The sequence below is a fragment of the Erpetoichthys calabaricus genome, chromosome 3 (assembly GCF_900747795.2).
Source record: "Erpetoichthys calabaricus chromosome 3, fErpCal1.3, whole genome shotgun sequence".
NCBI lineage: Eukaryota > Metazoa > Chordata > Cladistia > Polypteriformes > Polypteridae > Erpetoichthys > Erpetoichthys calabaricus.
In genome coordinates this window covers 66,188,379-66,202,828 of record NC_041396.2, presented here as the reverse complement: position 1 = coordinate 66,202,828, position 14,450 = coordinate 66,188,379, and the positions used below count along the sequence as shown (strand labels likewise).

Genomic DNA, 14,450 nt, shown 5'->3' with positions numbered 1-14,450 from the left:
CAAAAAATGCTACATGGTCACACTGATAAAGGGACACTTTTGTTTAGTTCATTACATAATTACTTGTTTTGCATATCTACTACTCCTGAACTTCACCGCTTTCTGTGCAGAAAAGGGAAATGGGCACAGCTCTCAAAAATATATCCAGTTATTGTACTAATATTATCTGTAGACGCTTGTTCCAATTTATACGTGTGTGTGCGTGGGTTTTATATATATATTATATATATATATATATATATATATATATATATATATATATATATATATATATACACACGCACATATCTAAAAGCACACATATATTTCAGCAGGTTTGATCAGTCCTTAAAATACACATTAGGAAACTATTGTACTGCCTTCTTTGGGCACATGAAAACAAGATTATCATACTGTAGTTCTTTTTCTTTGGGTCTTCAATCAGAATGCTTTATGATTTACAATAGAACTCCCCCCACTCTTCCCCCATTAAGAGACGACCAGTACCCGAAGGCAGAATCTGTAATTTATGTAAAAGTGCACAGTGCTACATTGCTACATTTGCATTTTTCCAATTACAGTGCAATGTTTTGAAGTCCTCGTCTTATTAAAGTGGTAAAACTGCTTTGAACCATCACGTAAATGGCCAGCGGTTTTTCATACTGGCAGACAGCAGGTTAGCAGTGTATACAAACCTGTACGTAGAATTGCCGCAGTCACATTTATTATTGCATAATAACCCAATATAAATATCAACAGTAGTGACACGCTTAGATCTTCAAAGAACCAGTCGTTTAAAGTCCCTGACCAAATGTTTGCAAGAACTTAGTGAAAAGGACACCAAGACACTTGTGCAGAAATCTATATTTCCTAATCAACGTAATCTACATATGTAAAAATATGATTTGAAATGTTTTCAAATGGATCTGAAAGGATCAAAATACAATATATATATATATTTACCGTATGACTGTGAAGTATAATCTCTTTGAGTATGTATATTTGGATTCCAGCAGCTCAACGAAACAAAACTCGGATTGGGTTACAACCTGAGGATGACAAATTAAAGATTGGCAAAGACACCCACGTCGATTTTGCATTGCGATACTTTCTTTAGTATCGGCAGTTTGTAATTGTCCATAAGGAGTTTCAGATATAAAAATGCAGAGTTACGCTCAAATAGAACACTGCCGTGTATCTCTTCTCAATTCTCGTCGCGCTTATTTCCATGGATACTCAGTGACTCTTTTTCATTTCATGTCTCCTTATCGTCTGTTGATGTGTAAAGCGCGTTGCTATAATGTGTTGCGTGAAAGGTGCTATATAATACGGACGCTTACTCCCTCATTTCTATATGTGCCGATGTCTGTCCGTATATTTCAGTGAACCCCGCTCCTTTTCAAATGCAGTAGCCCAGCCCATATACTATCATCAGCAAGAATTTATTTAAATATATCAAAAAAGAGACAACCCGGTAAACTGCGTATGTTTCAGCTACGTATTAATGTGGGGTTCCTTTGGCTACAAGAATACTGGGAGCGTAACTGTCCATACCTTTCCATCATCTATAATTAATTAAATAATTATTTTAAAGAAAAGAATGTGGCATATAAAAAACGGCTTCTTTTTAATCGCACGGATAGATTGGAAATTATAAAGGAATTGTGCGCGCTTAACAGCACTTGCCTCCTTCTATTAAAACCCACATCGATTTCCACTGATTTGACAAGCTCCTGTATAATTAATTAATTCACAAATAGCCTTTATTAGAAAAAAATTCTAATCTATCCATCCGAGCAGTGGCTTTGTGCAGAACCTCCTTCGGTAATGCCTGTCACTGGTTAAGAACGCGGAAGATGTGGGCGGGACAGCAGCAAGCTGATAGCTGACCTATCCTGCAGCGCTGCTCCCCTGATTGACAGTATTGCTCGAGCCAATCGGCGGAGACGCCATGTTCCGCTCTGCCCTGCCCCTCGCCTGTCCTTTATAAACAAGCAAATGACAGTTGCGAGCTTCAGTCTGTGCCCACACCAAGCAAACCTGGAAACTAGTAGATAAGACGCTGCGAGCAATTTACGCGCTTCTTGACACGCCGAGCAGCACTTTGTTTTTCTGTCCAGCTATGAAAGCGATAAGCCCAGTGAGGTCTTTCCGAAAAGGCAGCGGCAGCTTGTCAGAACACAGTCTTGGAATCTCCCGGAGTAAAACGCCAGTGGATGATCCTCTAAGCCTGCTTTACAACATGAACGATTGCTACTCCAAGTTGAAGGAGCTGGTGCCCAGCATCCCTCCGAACAAGAAGGTGAGCAAGATGGAAATCTTGCAGCACGTTATCGATTACATCCTGGACTTGCAGATCGCCCTGGATTCCCATTCAGCGATTGCCAGCCTCCATCATCCACGGTCAGGGCAGAGCTCCTCGAGGACTCCGCTGACAACCCTCAACACAGACATCAGCATCTTGTCCTTACAGGTAAGGTACGCTCCTGTTCTCGGAGGCGATCGTTTTTGCTCTTGTGATACGATTTACTAAACAGAGGTGGGGGTTACCTTTTTTATTATCATAGTCAACAGCAAAATGCCACCGATCGCAGACCCGCGGTGCGCCAGAAGAAGAGTGGGGGGGAACACAACGGGCACGACTATGTGCGTGAATTCTGCAACACGGCATTTGTCTCCCATTGTTTGCTGCGTGCTGCTACGGCAGAGAAGAGTGAGCGGCGTCCGCGCTGCTGATTTCACCCTTACGTTTTAACACTGCGTCTTTCTGTTTCACAGGCGGCTGAATTTCCCACAGAGCTAATGACAGATGACACCAAGACGCTGTTACGCTGAAACAAACGCAAGGTGAGATTTTTCTTTTTCTAGAGCATGAAAGTGTCTCCTCTGTTAAAATAATAAGTTTTCAGTTAGCAATTTACAAGACTAGAAGGAGCCTTTTTTTTTTCCTGACTTTGTAATGAGAATCAGCCCACAGTCTTAATTGGCTTTGGCAGCATTTGCCCAAGCAGATAATTTGTAGTTGCAATTGTCGTCTGAGGTGACCACATTGCATGCACCACAATCCCGGGTGTGTGTATGAGGGGGGTGGGGTGGACCGAGGGATGTTATCTACCATATTAAAAGGCAAACTGCTGGACATGTGCGTGGATCTGACAGAACTGCTCTCCGCGCAACTGTTGTGCGTTTGCGAAGGCTGCTGCTGCTTCCCATCTTGGAGGGCTTGCTCCATAATTGGTGCAAGAAGCAGGCAGGCGCCAACGGTCCTGCGATTAAACAGATCCATCCCCAGATTTGCAGCGAGGACGCAGTGCGCCGGCTGTGCGCGTACATCTGGACGGCAGGGCTTGCCCAGTATTTGGAGTGTTTGGTTAAATGTTCAAACTGCGGCTTCCTCCCTGGCGCCAGTCTGTCCGGATCTCTGCCCTGTTTGCATTTTATAAACACGCCTCTCTTTTTCTCAATCTTTTGCAGGTGTTTGGTTCATGTATAAAACACACGCAGGAGCTGGGAGTCGACTTATTTTTGTCCTTTTTTTCCCTTCCTGGAGCTGATCACTTTTTTTGTTTGTTTTTCATTTTTTTTTTTAATCATAAGTGACTTGACTGAGCGCTGAGAACCAGCACACCAACTCGGACTCGACAGTTATTTATCTAGAGACATATTATATCCTTTCTCCAAAAGGAAGGCTTGTTATAATATTCCCAAGCCCGGGAGCTGAAGAAGGAAAAATAAAATGAGAAAAAGGAGGAAAAAAAAAAAAAAACTGAGACGCACACAGGAGGAATCGCCCATTTTATAAGCCTTTGCCTTTTTCTTAAAGGTGGAGCGTGAATCGAAGACAACCTGGCTTGTTTCTCTATTGAAGTTTGGTCTGTTTGTCAAATCGTTTGGCATATGGAGGACTGGACGTTGTAAAATAAAAAGAAAAAAAAAACTGTAAAGTGTGTGGTTGAAAGCTTGTGAACTCTAATAAGAGTTTTATCTTGTATAGTGGCAGAGATTGTGCATTTCTGCAGAAATTGTAATGCTGTACTTAATTATGCTGAAACTTTTTATAAAAGTAATATTGTAAATTGTACCTTTTTTTATACAAAATAAATCAAATGCTTTACTTGCGAGTCTACCTTATTTTTCGCAGGTGCTAAGATGTGCCGCGGTGTGAACTTTGACATTATCGGGGGTGGGTGACTTGGAAATGACGGCTGAGATGTGTGGAGGGAGGGAGGGAGGGGGCAGTGCTGCTTCAAAAGTACTTCTGTATAGCAAGGTGCCGATCTTGTGTTGTGAAATAATACATCTAGCACATTCTACGCATTTAATAATGTGATTTTATCTCTTTTTAGTAAGGTGTACAAAAAAAGTGTAACTGCCTAAAGATACAAGGTGGCGCAATAGGCAAGCGTCACTGCCGTTAATTTCCAAGACACCGAGTCCGTCTCGGGGCAGTCGTCACATACAAAAAGTATGGCAGCCTACCCTGAATGTGCCCAATGTCTAGCGAGTGAGAGTGCCCAAGTAAGTCAGACTTGTGATGCCTTGGCGTCCCGGCCGGTATTGGTCAATCGCAAGACAGAAAACGGATGGCCTGCTGGAGTGACTGACAGTGTCATTTTTAGTGCACATAAATACACCTGAGCAACAGCGTAAGTGCACTTTATTGTTACGAGTAACGGTGAACTTTTCCGGTGGCATTCAGGTAACATCACTGGTTAAAAAAATAAATAAAAACAAGCCCCGTTCACTGAGGCGCCGCCAATCCCCACTGCTAGCGCGCGCGTTCAAAGGACTTTTACTGTGAAGTGACGAGCCTCACCTGTGCGCGTGAGCGCGCCTAAGCACTTTGCCCCGAGTTTTATCAGGTGTTTGGAGGCGCCTCTCAGTCTGGGATGTCTGCCCTTGACACCAAATCCTTCACGCTCAGGCCCTGAGAACCCGCGGTGATCCTCTAATGCACACATCTCGCTGACAACTCGCGGGGGGCTTATCAGTCAGCCAGGGTTATTGTGCCTTGTCATTACAAAGGCCACTGCGCAAGAGGCTCGCCGGCTGCGCTTATGAAGGCGATCTTCACAGGGATGTCATCTGCGTTTCAAAAGACCCTCCGGTGCAGGGATGTCATCGGAGGACAAGCTTATTAGGAACTTCTGCTGCAGAAAGCAGCCCTCACCTTTCCTCGAGTTGTCAGTCTACTTTTGTCAACTGACGAGCGGTCTGCAGCGCCCCTGCCGCCCCACCGAGTGAACTGCACGAGTATGCGTGTTAATCTGGTAGCGGTGTACGCCTTATGGGGATCACCGGCAAATAGAAGTGTCAAGAAAACATACCAGGTATGAAATTCATATAAATAGCTGAATTCCAGCTGTAATTTGAATTATAACAGATAACTAAACATAAGGTAAAACTTTACGTGTAATGAGTGCCGATAGAAGGAGTGCAACAGCCAACATAGCGCCTTTCATAACGGACCTCTTTATAAACCACTGGAGAAAACGCAAAATGAAGTCAAACATAAGTAAATAAATAATAAACATGAGTAAATACAAAACAATGATGGAAGTGTCCATCTGAGCGTCTCCGTGTAAACTCACACAGTGCTCTGCATTTGCCCGTCCAAGAATCAATGGAGAGACGGACGGCGATTGCGATAAAAGGTGCAATACAAAATGTTCATGGAATCCATGCCCGCCCCCGAAACCGTGTTGCAAAAAAGGGGCACATGAAGACATGAATGGATGGATATACTGTGCAGTATATACAATTTATCCTTAAGGGTTAATCTAAAGGTACTGTCTCAACAGCGATAAATTCGGTTACCCGAATGCTGTGGGCGCAAAGTGAAATCCTTCGTCTTTGCAGTTAATCGCGAAAGGCGGCAGGTACGTTCTATTCAGTCAAATGTAACTTGTTAACAGTTAAAGAAATGAAAATCAAGTCCGAGCGCTCTGCCATGCGTGTCTCTATAGAAAAATGCGAGCATATGTCGCCCCCTACTGGAAAATATAAAAGTAGCGCTCCTTGTGAAAGAAGTGTTGTGTGGCACTTTTAAGTTTATTACCTATTTACCCACCTGTCCATTTCGAGAACCTATTCATTCTTATAATAAATATAATATAATATAATATAATATAATATAATATAATATAATAATATAAAATTTAATTCCACACTGAAAAAAGGCACAAGGTTTCAGCTGTGTTCATTTTTATTTCACACTGTTGCCAATGTTTCATTAGTTGAATGAATTTCCTGATACTGTAATCCAAACAACAAATAAACCTTATCTGAAGCCTCTAAAGACATTAAAATTCATAATAAAATCCCACCATTTTAACCCAGCCTCAACTGAACCAGACTCACAGTGGTCCACTTGCCAGTGCATTTGAGGCTCATTGGAACACTATTAATGCTAACTGTTCATCCATTACTCTGAAAACTCCCCAATTAGCTAAATATCACTCCGTCTTGGGTAATGTTTTATATATAGAATGGCAAAAGTAGCTCAAATAACCACTCATTACAAACGAGGTATGCAGAAGAGCATCTCTGAACCTACAACACGTCAAACCTTGTAGCAGATGGGCTGCAGCATCAGGAGACCACACCAGGTGCCACTTCCATCAGTTAAGAATGGACAACTGAGGCTACAGATCTCAAGGGCTCACCAATATTGGACAACAGAAGATTGCAAAAGCATTGCCTGGTCTGATGACTCTCAATTCCATCTGCAATATTCAATTGTAGGGTCAGAATTTGGTGTCAACAACATGAAAGCATGGCTCATTCCTGCCTTGTATCAGCAGTTTAGGCTGCTGGTGGTGATGGTGTAATGGTGTAGGGGATATTTTCTTGGCACACTTTGGGCACCTTAGTACCAACTGCCGACCACGTCCATCCCTTTATGACTGCAGTGTACCCATCTTCTGACAGCTACTTCCAGTAGGATAACACGTCATGTCATGAACTGGTTTCTGGAACATGACAATGAGTTCACTGTACTCGAATGGATCCACAGTCAGCAGATCTCAATCCAATTGAGCACCTTTAGGATGTGCTGGAATGGGAGAGTCACATCATGGATGTGTAGCTGACAAATCTGCAACAACTGTGTGATGCTTATCATGTCAATTTGGACCAAAATCACTGAAGAATGTTGCCAGCACCCTTTTGAATCTGTCAGGAAGAACTGCAGCAGTTCTGAAGGGAAAAGGGGGTTCAACCAGGTACTAGCAAGATGTGCCTAATAAAGTGGCCGGTGAGTGTATATTGTACACATGTCCTGTGCAAAAGTCTAAGGCACATGTAAAAAAACAGACAAGGTTACAAAAACATGAAAAGTTTCTGAATAGCAATATATTGACTATAAGGAGCAGTAAACAGTACAAAATTAAATCAAACCATCATTTGGTGTTTCTGCCCCTTTTCCTTTAATACTCCATCAATTCTGTGTTACGGTTTTATACGAAAACGGACTTCTGCAGACTGCAGGCTGTCTCGCTTGCTTCTGTCTCTCCAGCTAATCCCAGACAGACATGATGATATTGAGATCAGAGCACTGTGGAGGCCATGCCATCTATTGTGGAATACTGTGTTCTTCTTTTTAGTTCTTTATGACCTCAGTCTTGTGTTTTGGGATTATTGTCCTGCTGCAGAATGAAGTTAGGACTAATCGGATGTCTCCCTGGTGACATTGCATGATACATGAGAATCTGCTTCTACTTCTCAGCATTGAGGATTCCATTAATTCTGACCAGAGAACCAACTCCATTTCCAGAAATGCAGCAACAAAACTTCCAAGAAACCTCCATCGTGCTTCGCTGTTGGCTGCAGACACTCGTCTATGTTCCATTCTCCAGCTCTTCTGTGGACAAACTGCCTCCTGTTGGAGTCAGATATGTCCCATTTTGACTGGTCAGTTCCACCATTGTTTAGCTGAACACCAGTCCTAGGTGAGTGTCTTGGCTTTGTTTCCACTTCAGGGGACACAGCAACGCCTCCATGATAAGCATGTCTTAAAAGCCTACTCCAGACTGTAGAGGGGGTGTACTTGGATTCAAGTGCTTTGGGATTGCAGAGACAACACTTTGCGTATTTCTTGTCTGCTGCACTTGGGTTCTGTGACCGACCACTGCGTTTCTTTAGCTCATTTTCTTGTGCTTCTTCAGAAGAGCTTGGACAGCACATCTTGAAATCCTGTTTGCCATGACATTTCTGCCTAGTAGAGAGCTTGTGGACACAGGATGACCACCTTGACACCTCGTGTCTTGCTGCTATGTTCACTTTTGCTATGGTGTAAGGACTACAGAAGCAACTGTCACAAATTCGACAAAGAGCCATAGCAAGGTTTGGGGCAGCCACCCGTATATTGTTTTCTGGCTGCAAAGTTGAAAAAGAGATAGCACTGATGTGCACAAAACAGAACTGAGGGGATAGGGGAAAAGTGGTGGCTTTTAAAGGCCAATAAAGGAAATGACATCAGAGTGGCCAGAATCGGAAAGGTCTTCATCCATAGGCTCAGACCCGGAAGTGAAGTCAAAGGGGAATTGATGTCACCAGGTTCCAGGCGGAATTTCCCATGGACTGTCTGCAAAAAAGCAAGAAAAAGGGTCAGTGCACTCTGCCATCTCCCGGTCTGGTTTGGAATTACTGTCATTCTGGTCCTTTAGCTGCCTCCCATGTGCACGTGTGTGACACAATTAGGACCCGAGTGCAGTTGTGAGAGAACCCACCAGTAATCCTTTGCTTTCATTTACATGATTTTTTATGTTTCTTGAAATTTCTTTTGGTCAACAACTCAGAAGTTTCAATTTTATAGTGACGGACATACTAAATTAAAACAGAGAGAGAGGTGAAATAGAAGGCTCCTTTGTCATTTTCCAAACTCCAATCTGAGCCTCCTGCTGTTATCGATGCAGTAGCATCTTTAGATGACCCATATGAGGGGCGTCTCTTTCAAGAAAATAAAAGTATTAAGAACATATGGACTCAGTCGTATCGGTGGGGCACATCTGCCCGTTTACCTCTTCACTGCGAGGGTGACGGATTTCCTTCTGTTGCTCTCCACATTCTGCTATCCTCCAGAGGTCCTGCTTGTCATGGCACGGTGTCACCTTGACACGTATTTGTGAAGAAGCCTGCTGTCTACAGAACCCACTGCGCCATACAGGCTCTGCATTTCCTCACCCACATGTAAAGGCCTGTCTATCCCTGGTGTGTCCACATCACTGTGGGGGTCCACTAGGCTGCACATGACGTACATTTCCTCAGCAGTCATGGCGTGTGGACCCTTGCATCAGCAGCCACGTGCCTCCATAATTTTGAGCTGAGCTGAGCCTATACAGTTTAAGCAAAAGAAGATTTAGAGGTGACATGATTGAAATGTTTAAAATTATGAAGGGAATTAATGCAGTGGTTTGAGGCTGTTATTTTAAAATTAGTTCATCAAGAACACAGGGACACAGTTGGAAACTTGTTAAGGGTAAATTTCACATAAACATTAGGAAGTGTTCTTTATACAAAGAACGATAGACACTTGGAATAAGCTACCAAGTAGTGTGGTAGGCAGTAAGACTTGAGGGATTTTCAAAACTTGAATAAGTGGATAGGACTGGTGAGCTTTGTTGGGCTGAATGGCCTGTTCTCATCTAGAATGTTCTAATGTTAATCAGGAAGTCATTGATTTCAGCTGGAAAGTTCCTATACACTCCAATCAACTCAACAGTTACATTGTTTCACATTAATTTCCAAGGGTGCCAACAATTGTGGCTTGTGTGTTTTTGTTAAAAATATTTATTGATGAGGGCGTTGTCTTTGAATGAACTTGTTTCAATTAAAAGTCAGATGTTTCTCATTTTGTCAGTGCAAGATGATGGTTCTCAAACGGTGATTTTTTTTCTAACCCTTCTTACTCATTTTTAAAAGGGGTGCCAATAATAGTGGAGGGCACTGTAACTGGGCCTTAACTGCCTCTGGAGGACACAGGCTGCTTTATGAGATGACACAAAATATGACCCTTAATAAAGTGTTGAGGTCTCTGCCACTGCACCCTCTGGCTCTACCTTGTGTCCCTGTATACCTGCTATTGTCACTCCTTTTATCTTTTTCTGGAATTATGTCACTTTTCTGCTCCCCACACTCTTTCACAAACTTCACTACAACTTTAGAACATTGTAAAAATTTAGATCAGAAAAGGCCATTCAGCCCAACAAAGCTTCCCGATCTTGTCCACCTAATTTCTCTAAGATAACATCAAGTCTAGTTTTGTAGGTCCCTGAAGGTCTACTCTCCACCACACTACTTGGTAACTCATTCTATGAAGCTGTGGTTCTCTGTGTGAAGAATAACTTCCTAATGTTTGTGTAAAATTTACCTTTAACAACTTCCCATCTGTGTCCCCGTGTTCATGATGAGCTCATTTTAAAGTAATAACCTTGATCCACTGGATGATTTCCTTTCAGGATTTTAAACACTTCAATTGTGTCACCTATTAATCCCTGTTGGCTCACTCCCACTTTTCTTCTCACTGAGGTGGGGACATCCAAATCAGAGGCCAACAGAAATCAACCAGCTCTTTGTAGGGTTTTATTAATGTGAAACTTCAAAATATGTGATAGTAGTGAATAAAAAATGTGCAGTGTGTTGTAGAACAAAGACAATCGGAAAGACCTAACATGGTAGCAGCTTTTAAAGAAACAAACTATATAATCTCCGGTGTGGTCAGTGGTCCATTTTCATGAACAATAGGCTATATGCACACTCTCTTCTGGATTCTGCATCAGCCAGCTGCTGCCCTTCTGGTGCTGATTTCAAAACTGACTAGTTATGGCGTTTTTCAAGAGGTGACCAGACTAACGGTGAACGGCGTAAGTCACATTACTCAGACATTGTGCCAAACGTCAGGAGTTACAAGGGATAAGAGCTGTATGTTTCAAGCTACATCTACGAAGGTAAGATCCGGACGTATAAAAACTTGTGTCTACTATGATCTTACATGGGACAAATATGTGATTACATTGGGCTTCTTTAAAAAACAGAATTTCAATAATTAGTCATTAAACTTTATTCAGGAACACCTAATATATATGTAAGCTTAATACTGCAATAGTGCTGGACAAGTTATATCAGCCATGATGAGTCACCAAAAGAGAGAACTCGCATTACATCATCTATAGCAGCAGCGCCGATAAAAATGGTAACTCCGCACAGTCACACACGCTTTTTCCAACTAGTGTGGCAAAGGCAAGCAGTCCTTTTAAGGATGGCGAGTCACCTCAAAGAGCCATGTGAAGAGCAAATAATCCATTCATTGTGGCTCCAGCCTCCCATGACCTAGAGAGAGAGAGGTTGGGAGCATGCGCTGATTACAGCATCCACCACACAGTGAACCACCCAGATTGAGATACAAGTGCAACCGTGCAACAGGTGACACCTCAGCACCGAAAGTCAAGTTATGTAAGACAGAAGCAAAGTGACAGATATGGCAAAGTAGCAACTTGGTAGTCTTAAGGCCCTGTCCCATTACACAACTTTTCCAGTGATTTTCATTTATAGACTTCATTCACATGGAGTAATCTGAGTGAATAGGGGACAATCCTGGTGTGCACTCGTGACAAATAATTGTGTAGTCTGACATACCCAGTGACTCAGTGTGACCAGTCTGCGATTTGCCCTTAAGTCGACGGGGTAGGCTCTGTTGGTGAGTGCGAATTGAGAATGCAGAGTGCTCACCCTGAAGTACCAGTCATATAATGCAAGTACAAGGAATAACGAACTTGTTCACAAACAGGAGAGAGGCTGGTCTGACTGATGTCTTGTTTTCCTTTTCCATTCGGTCACAGTACATAAAATAAAAGAGCTCGGATTGCAGTTGAACTCACTGGGATGGCAGGGTTGCCCACAGCTGGCATACTCCCTTGAACCCAGGACCATAGATAGTCACAAAACTGAGATGGACTGGTCAATGAGGACACACACAGCAAGGATAGGACCAAAAGTGCTTAGTGCTTTCATTCACAATAAAGTAATCCAACAAATAAATAAGTAAATAATCCTCAATAAAAAAGTGCCTTTTGTGGAGGTTAAATGCAATTAAATGTTCTAAAAATGAGGTTAAAATCAGAAGATTAAAGACACAGTCAGGATCTGCCTCTTCCAAACCATCATAAGCCTCTGTGTTTCCTTCTCAAACTGACATCCCCCCTGCTTACCTCATTACAGTTTCCTAATCAAGAGGAGACGTCATACGACAAGCATTGTCAACCCTGAAGTCCTTGTCGTCATCCTTCGGCCTCCACAAAGACCATGAGAGCCTTGCTCCTTTCTTCCCGTGCCATCCCTGTGGCCTTCAGCGGGAGCTCACTCAGTGCATTTGGTTGCCTCTGCTACTCTGGATGTTGAGCAGGACTGAACCTACCCCAGAGGGCTACTGCTCCGCTCGGGGCAACATTCCCGACCCCCTGCCTCCTCTACATAGCAGCACCGGCTCAGCCACCATCCTCCTGACTTCTTTTCTTCTTTCTTTAGCTTTCATTCTTTATTCCTTTCTCTCAATCTCCTTCTTTGTCTCCTTCATACTTCTGTGGGTGACGCACGTTAATTACAATCCACAGAGTGCCGATGTGCAACAGCTGACCTAATTAAGCAATCTGCTCGCCTCCACACCAAACGCCGCACCCATGGGACCCAAGGCGCACTGTTTAAACTTGCACATGGCCAAGGACCCTAAATACGCATCCTCACATTTGCCTTAGCAGGAAAGCATCCATGCAGCACCAGCTCTGTCAGGGAGAATTCTATTGGCTGTCAGAAAAAGGCGTGAAAAGTACGTGAAACTGTGCTGGACAGTTGTCATGGATAGGGCTGCCAACCGTCCTCATTTTCCCAGACATGTCCTCATTTTTAATGCGCCATGGACTGTCCGGGAGGAATTTATAAAATTTTGAAAATGTCCGAAAATTTGGCTTGTAAAATTTGAAAATCTCCATATCCTTACCATTGGTAAAAATTGAAAGCCGTACGACAATTAGCATTTGCGGAAGTAGTGTGCACACTTTTTTCCCCAGAATCTTCACTTCCATTCCGGTAGTAAACAATGCAGATATTAACGAGAATAGTCGATATCTGTTGTGGCGGATGGCTGGCAGCTCAGGACATTGCTTTTCTAGGGCATTGCTTCCCCCAAAACGCTAGACGGCAGCTCCCCTGGAAGTGTAACGGTGCCCCGGATTCCCGCAGGCCATCCTGGGAAATGGAGTGCGGTTTCTCAGCCCTGTTGGGTACTGTGGGTGCCGCCAGGAGGAGCTGTGAGAGGACCGGAGGAGCCATGCCTCATCCATAGCCCAAAGTACTTCTGGGCTGAAGAAAAAGCCGATTCTCCATCTGACCCAGAAGTGCGAGCAAATTACATGGGTGGAAGGACAGAAGCACTTCCGGGTCAAGGACTATAAAAAGGACTGTTGGGAACCCAGCAGGCGAGCCGGAGTCGGGAGGAGTGTGACAGAGCTGGCTGGGAGGTGGAGGAGAGAATTATCGTGTTTATTTATTATATTGTATTGCCTGTTAACTGTGGCTGGGGTGCTTTGGAGGCGCTGCTTAGAAAGACGAAGAATTAAAAATACTTTGGAGTGCTTTTAACCTGTGTGTCTGCGTCAGTCTGTTGGGTTTAACGGGGCGACAGTGACCCCTAGCGTTCTTACACACCAATCTTTTGAATTCAGCTTTATCTTCTTGGCGAGTAGACAGTTCATTATAAACGGTGTTCCTTTCCTTAATTATTTGTAATCCTAATTCACTGTAACTAAGTGAATTTATTCAAAATTGAAATTATAATTTCACATTTTCTATGTGAGATCTTTTTTTCTATTCTGCTTTCAGCAGCTTGGTTAAACAAGAAATTTCATACATCCAGATACAGTCCGTCGTATTTTAGTGCCAGTAAGTACTACTTTGTGATATTTTAATGGAAAATATTGTTATTACTACCCGTTGTTCCAAAATGTATTTATAAACTATTAAAGTTTCAGTTAATTAATAAAAACACACATTTATTCTGTCATACACATAAAATATCTTTTTAATTATCAGATGATCAAGTAATAAGTCACTTTTTCAAGTAATTTGATAATATTTTCATAATTCTTTCATTTACATAAATTCAGTAAAACCCATTATGCTGAAAAGAAAGTGCAAGCTCACAGACTACTTGAACAACAAATCTCCTTATTTTTGAAAGGGCAGGACGGAGTCATTGAAGGGGCTGATGCTCCCAAGATTCAATTTCAGTAGCAGGCTATGTAAAGATTTCTATTCAAGAGCCCAAATTTACTGAGAAAAATAGCTTCAGTGAAAAATCTAAAAGATAAATGCAAATAAACAATTGAAAAGAGTAAAGTTATTTTTATTTTACTAGAAGTGAATTTGCCATGTGTATAATTTTTTACAGGTTTACGACAGTTAAGCTATCCAAATAAGAA

General features: G+C 42.6%; 1 protein-coding gene across 1 annotated transcript; it reads left to right on the top strand.

The window, feature by feature from the left end:
• Positions 1–1,982: 1,982 nt before the first annotated feature.
• Positions 1,983–4,093, top strand: id2a (inhibitor of DNA binding 2a). The gene is made up of 3 exons (XM_028796901.2): positions 1,983–2,452; positions 2,758–2,826; positions 3,454–4,093. Exons 1-2 carry the CDS (start codon positions 2,102–2,104, stop codon positions 2,812–2,814), a joined length of 408 nt encoding a protein of 135 aa, XP_028652734.1. The 5' UTR covers positions 1,983–2,101; the 3' UTR covers positions 2,815–2,826; positions 3,454–4,093.
• The last annotated feature ends 10,357 nt before the right edge of the window (positions 4,094–14,450 follow it).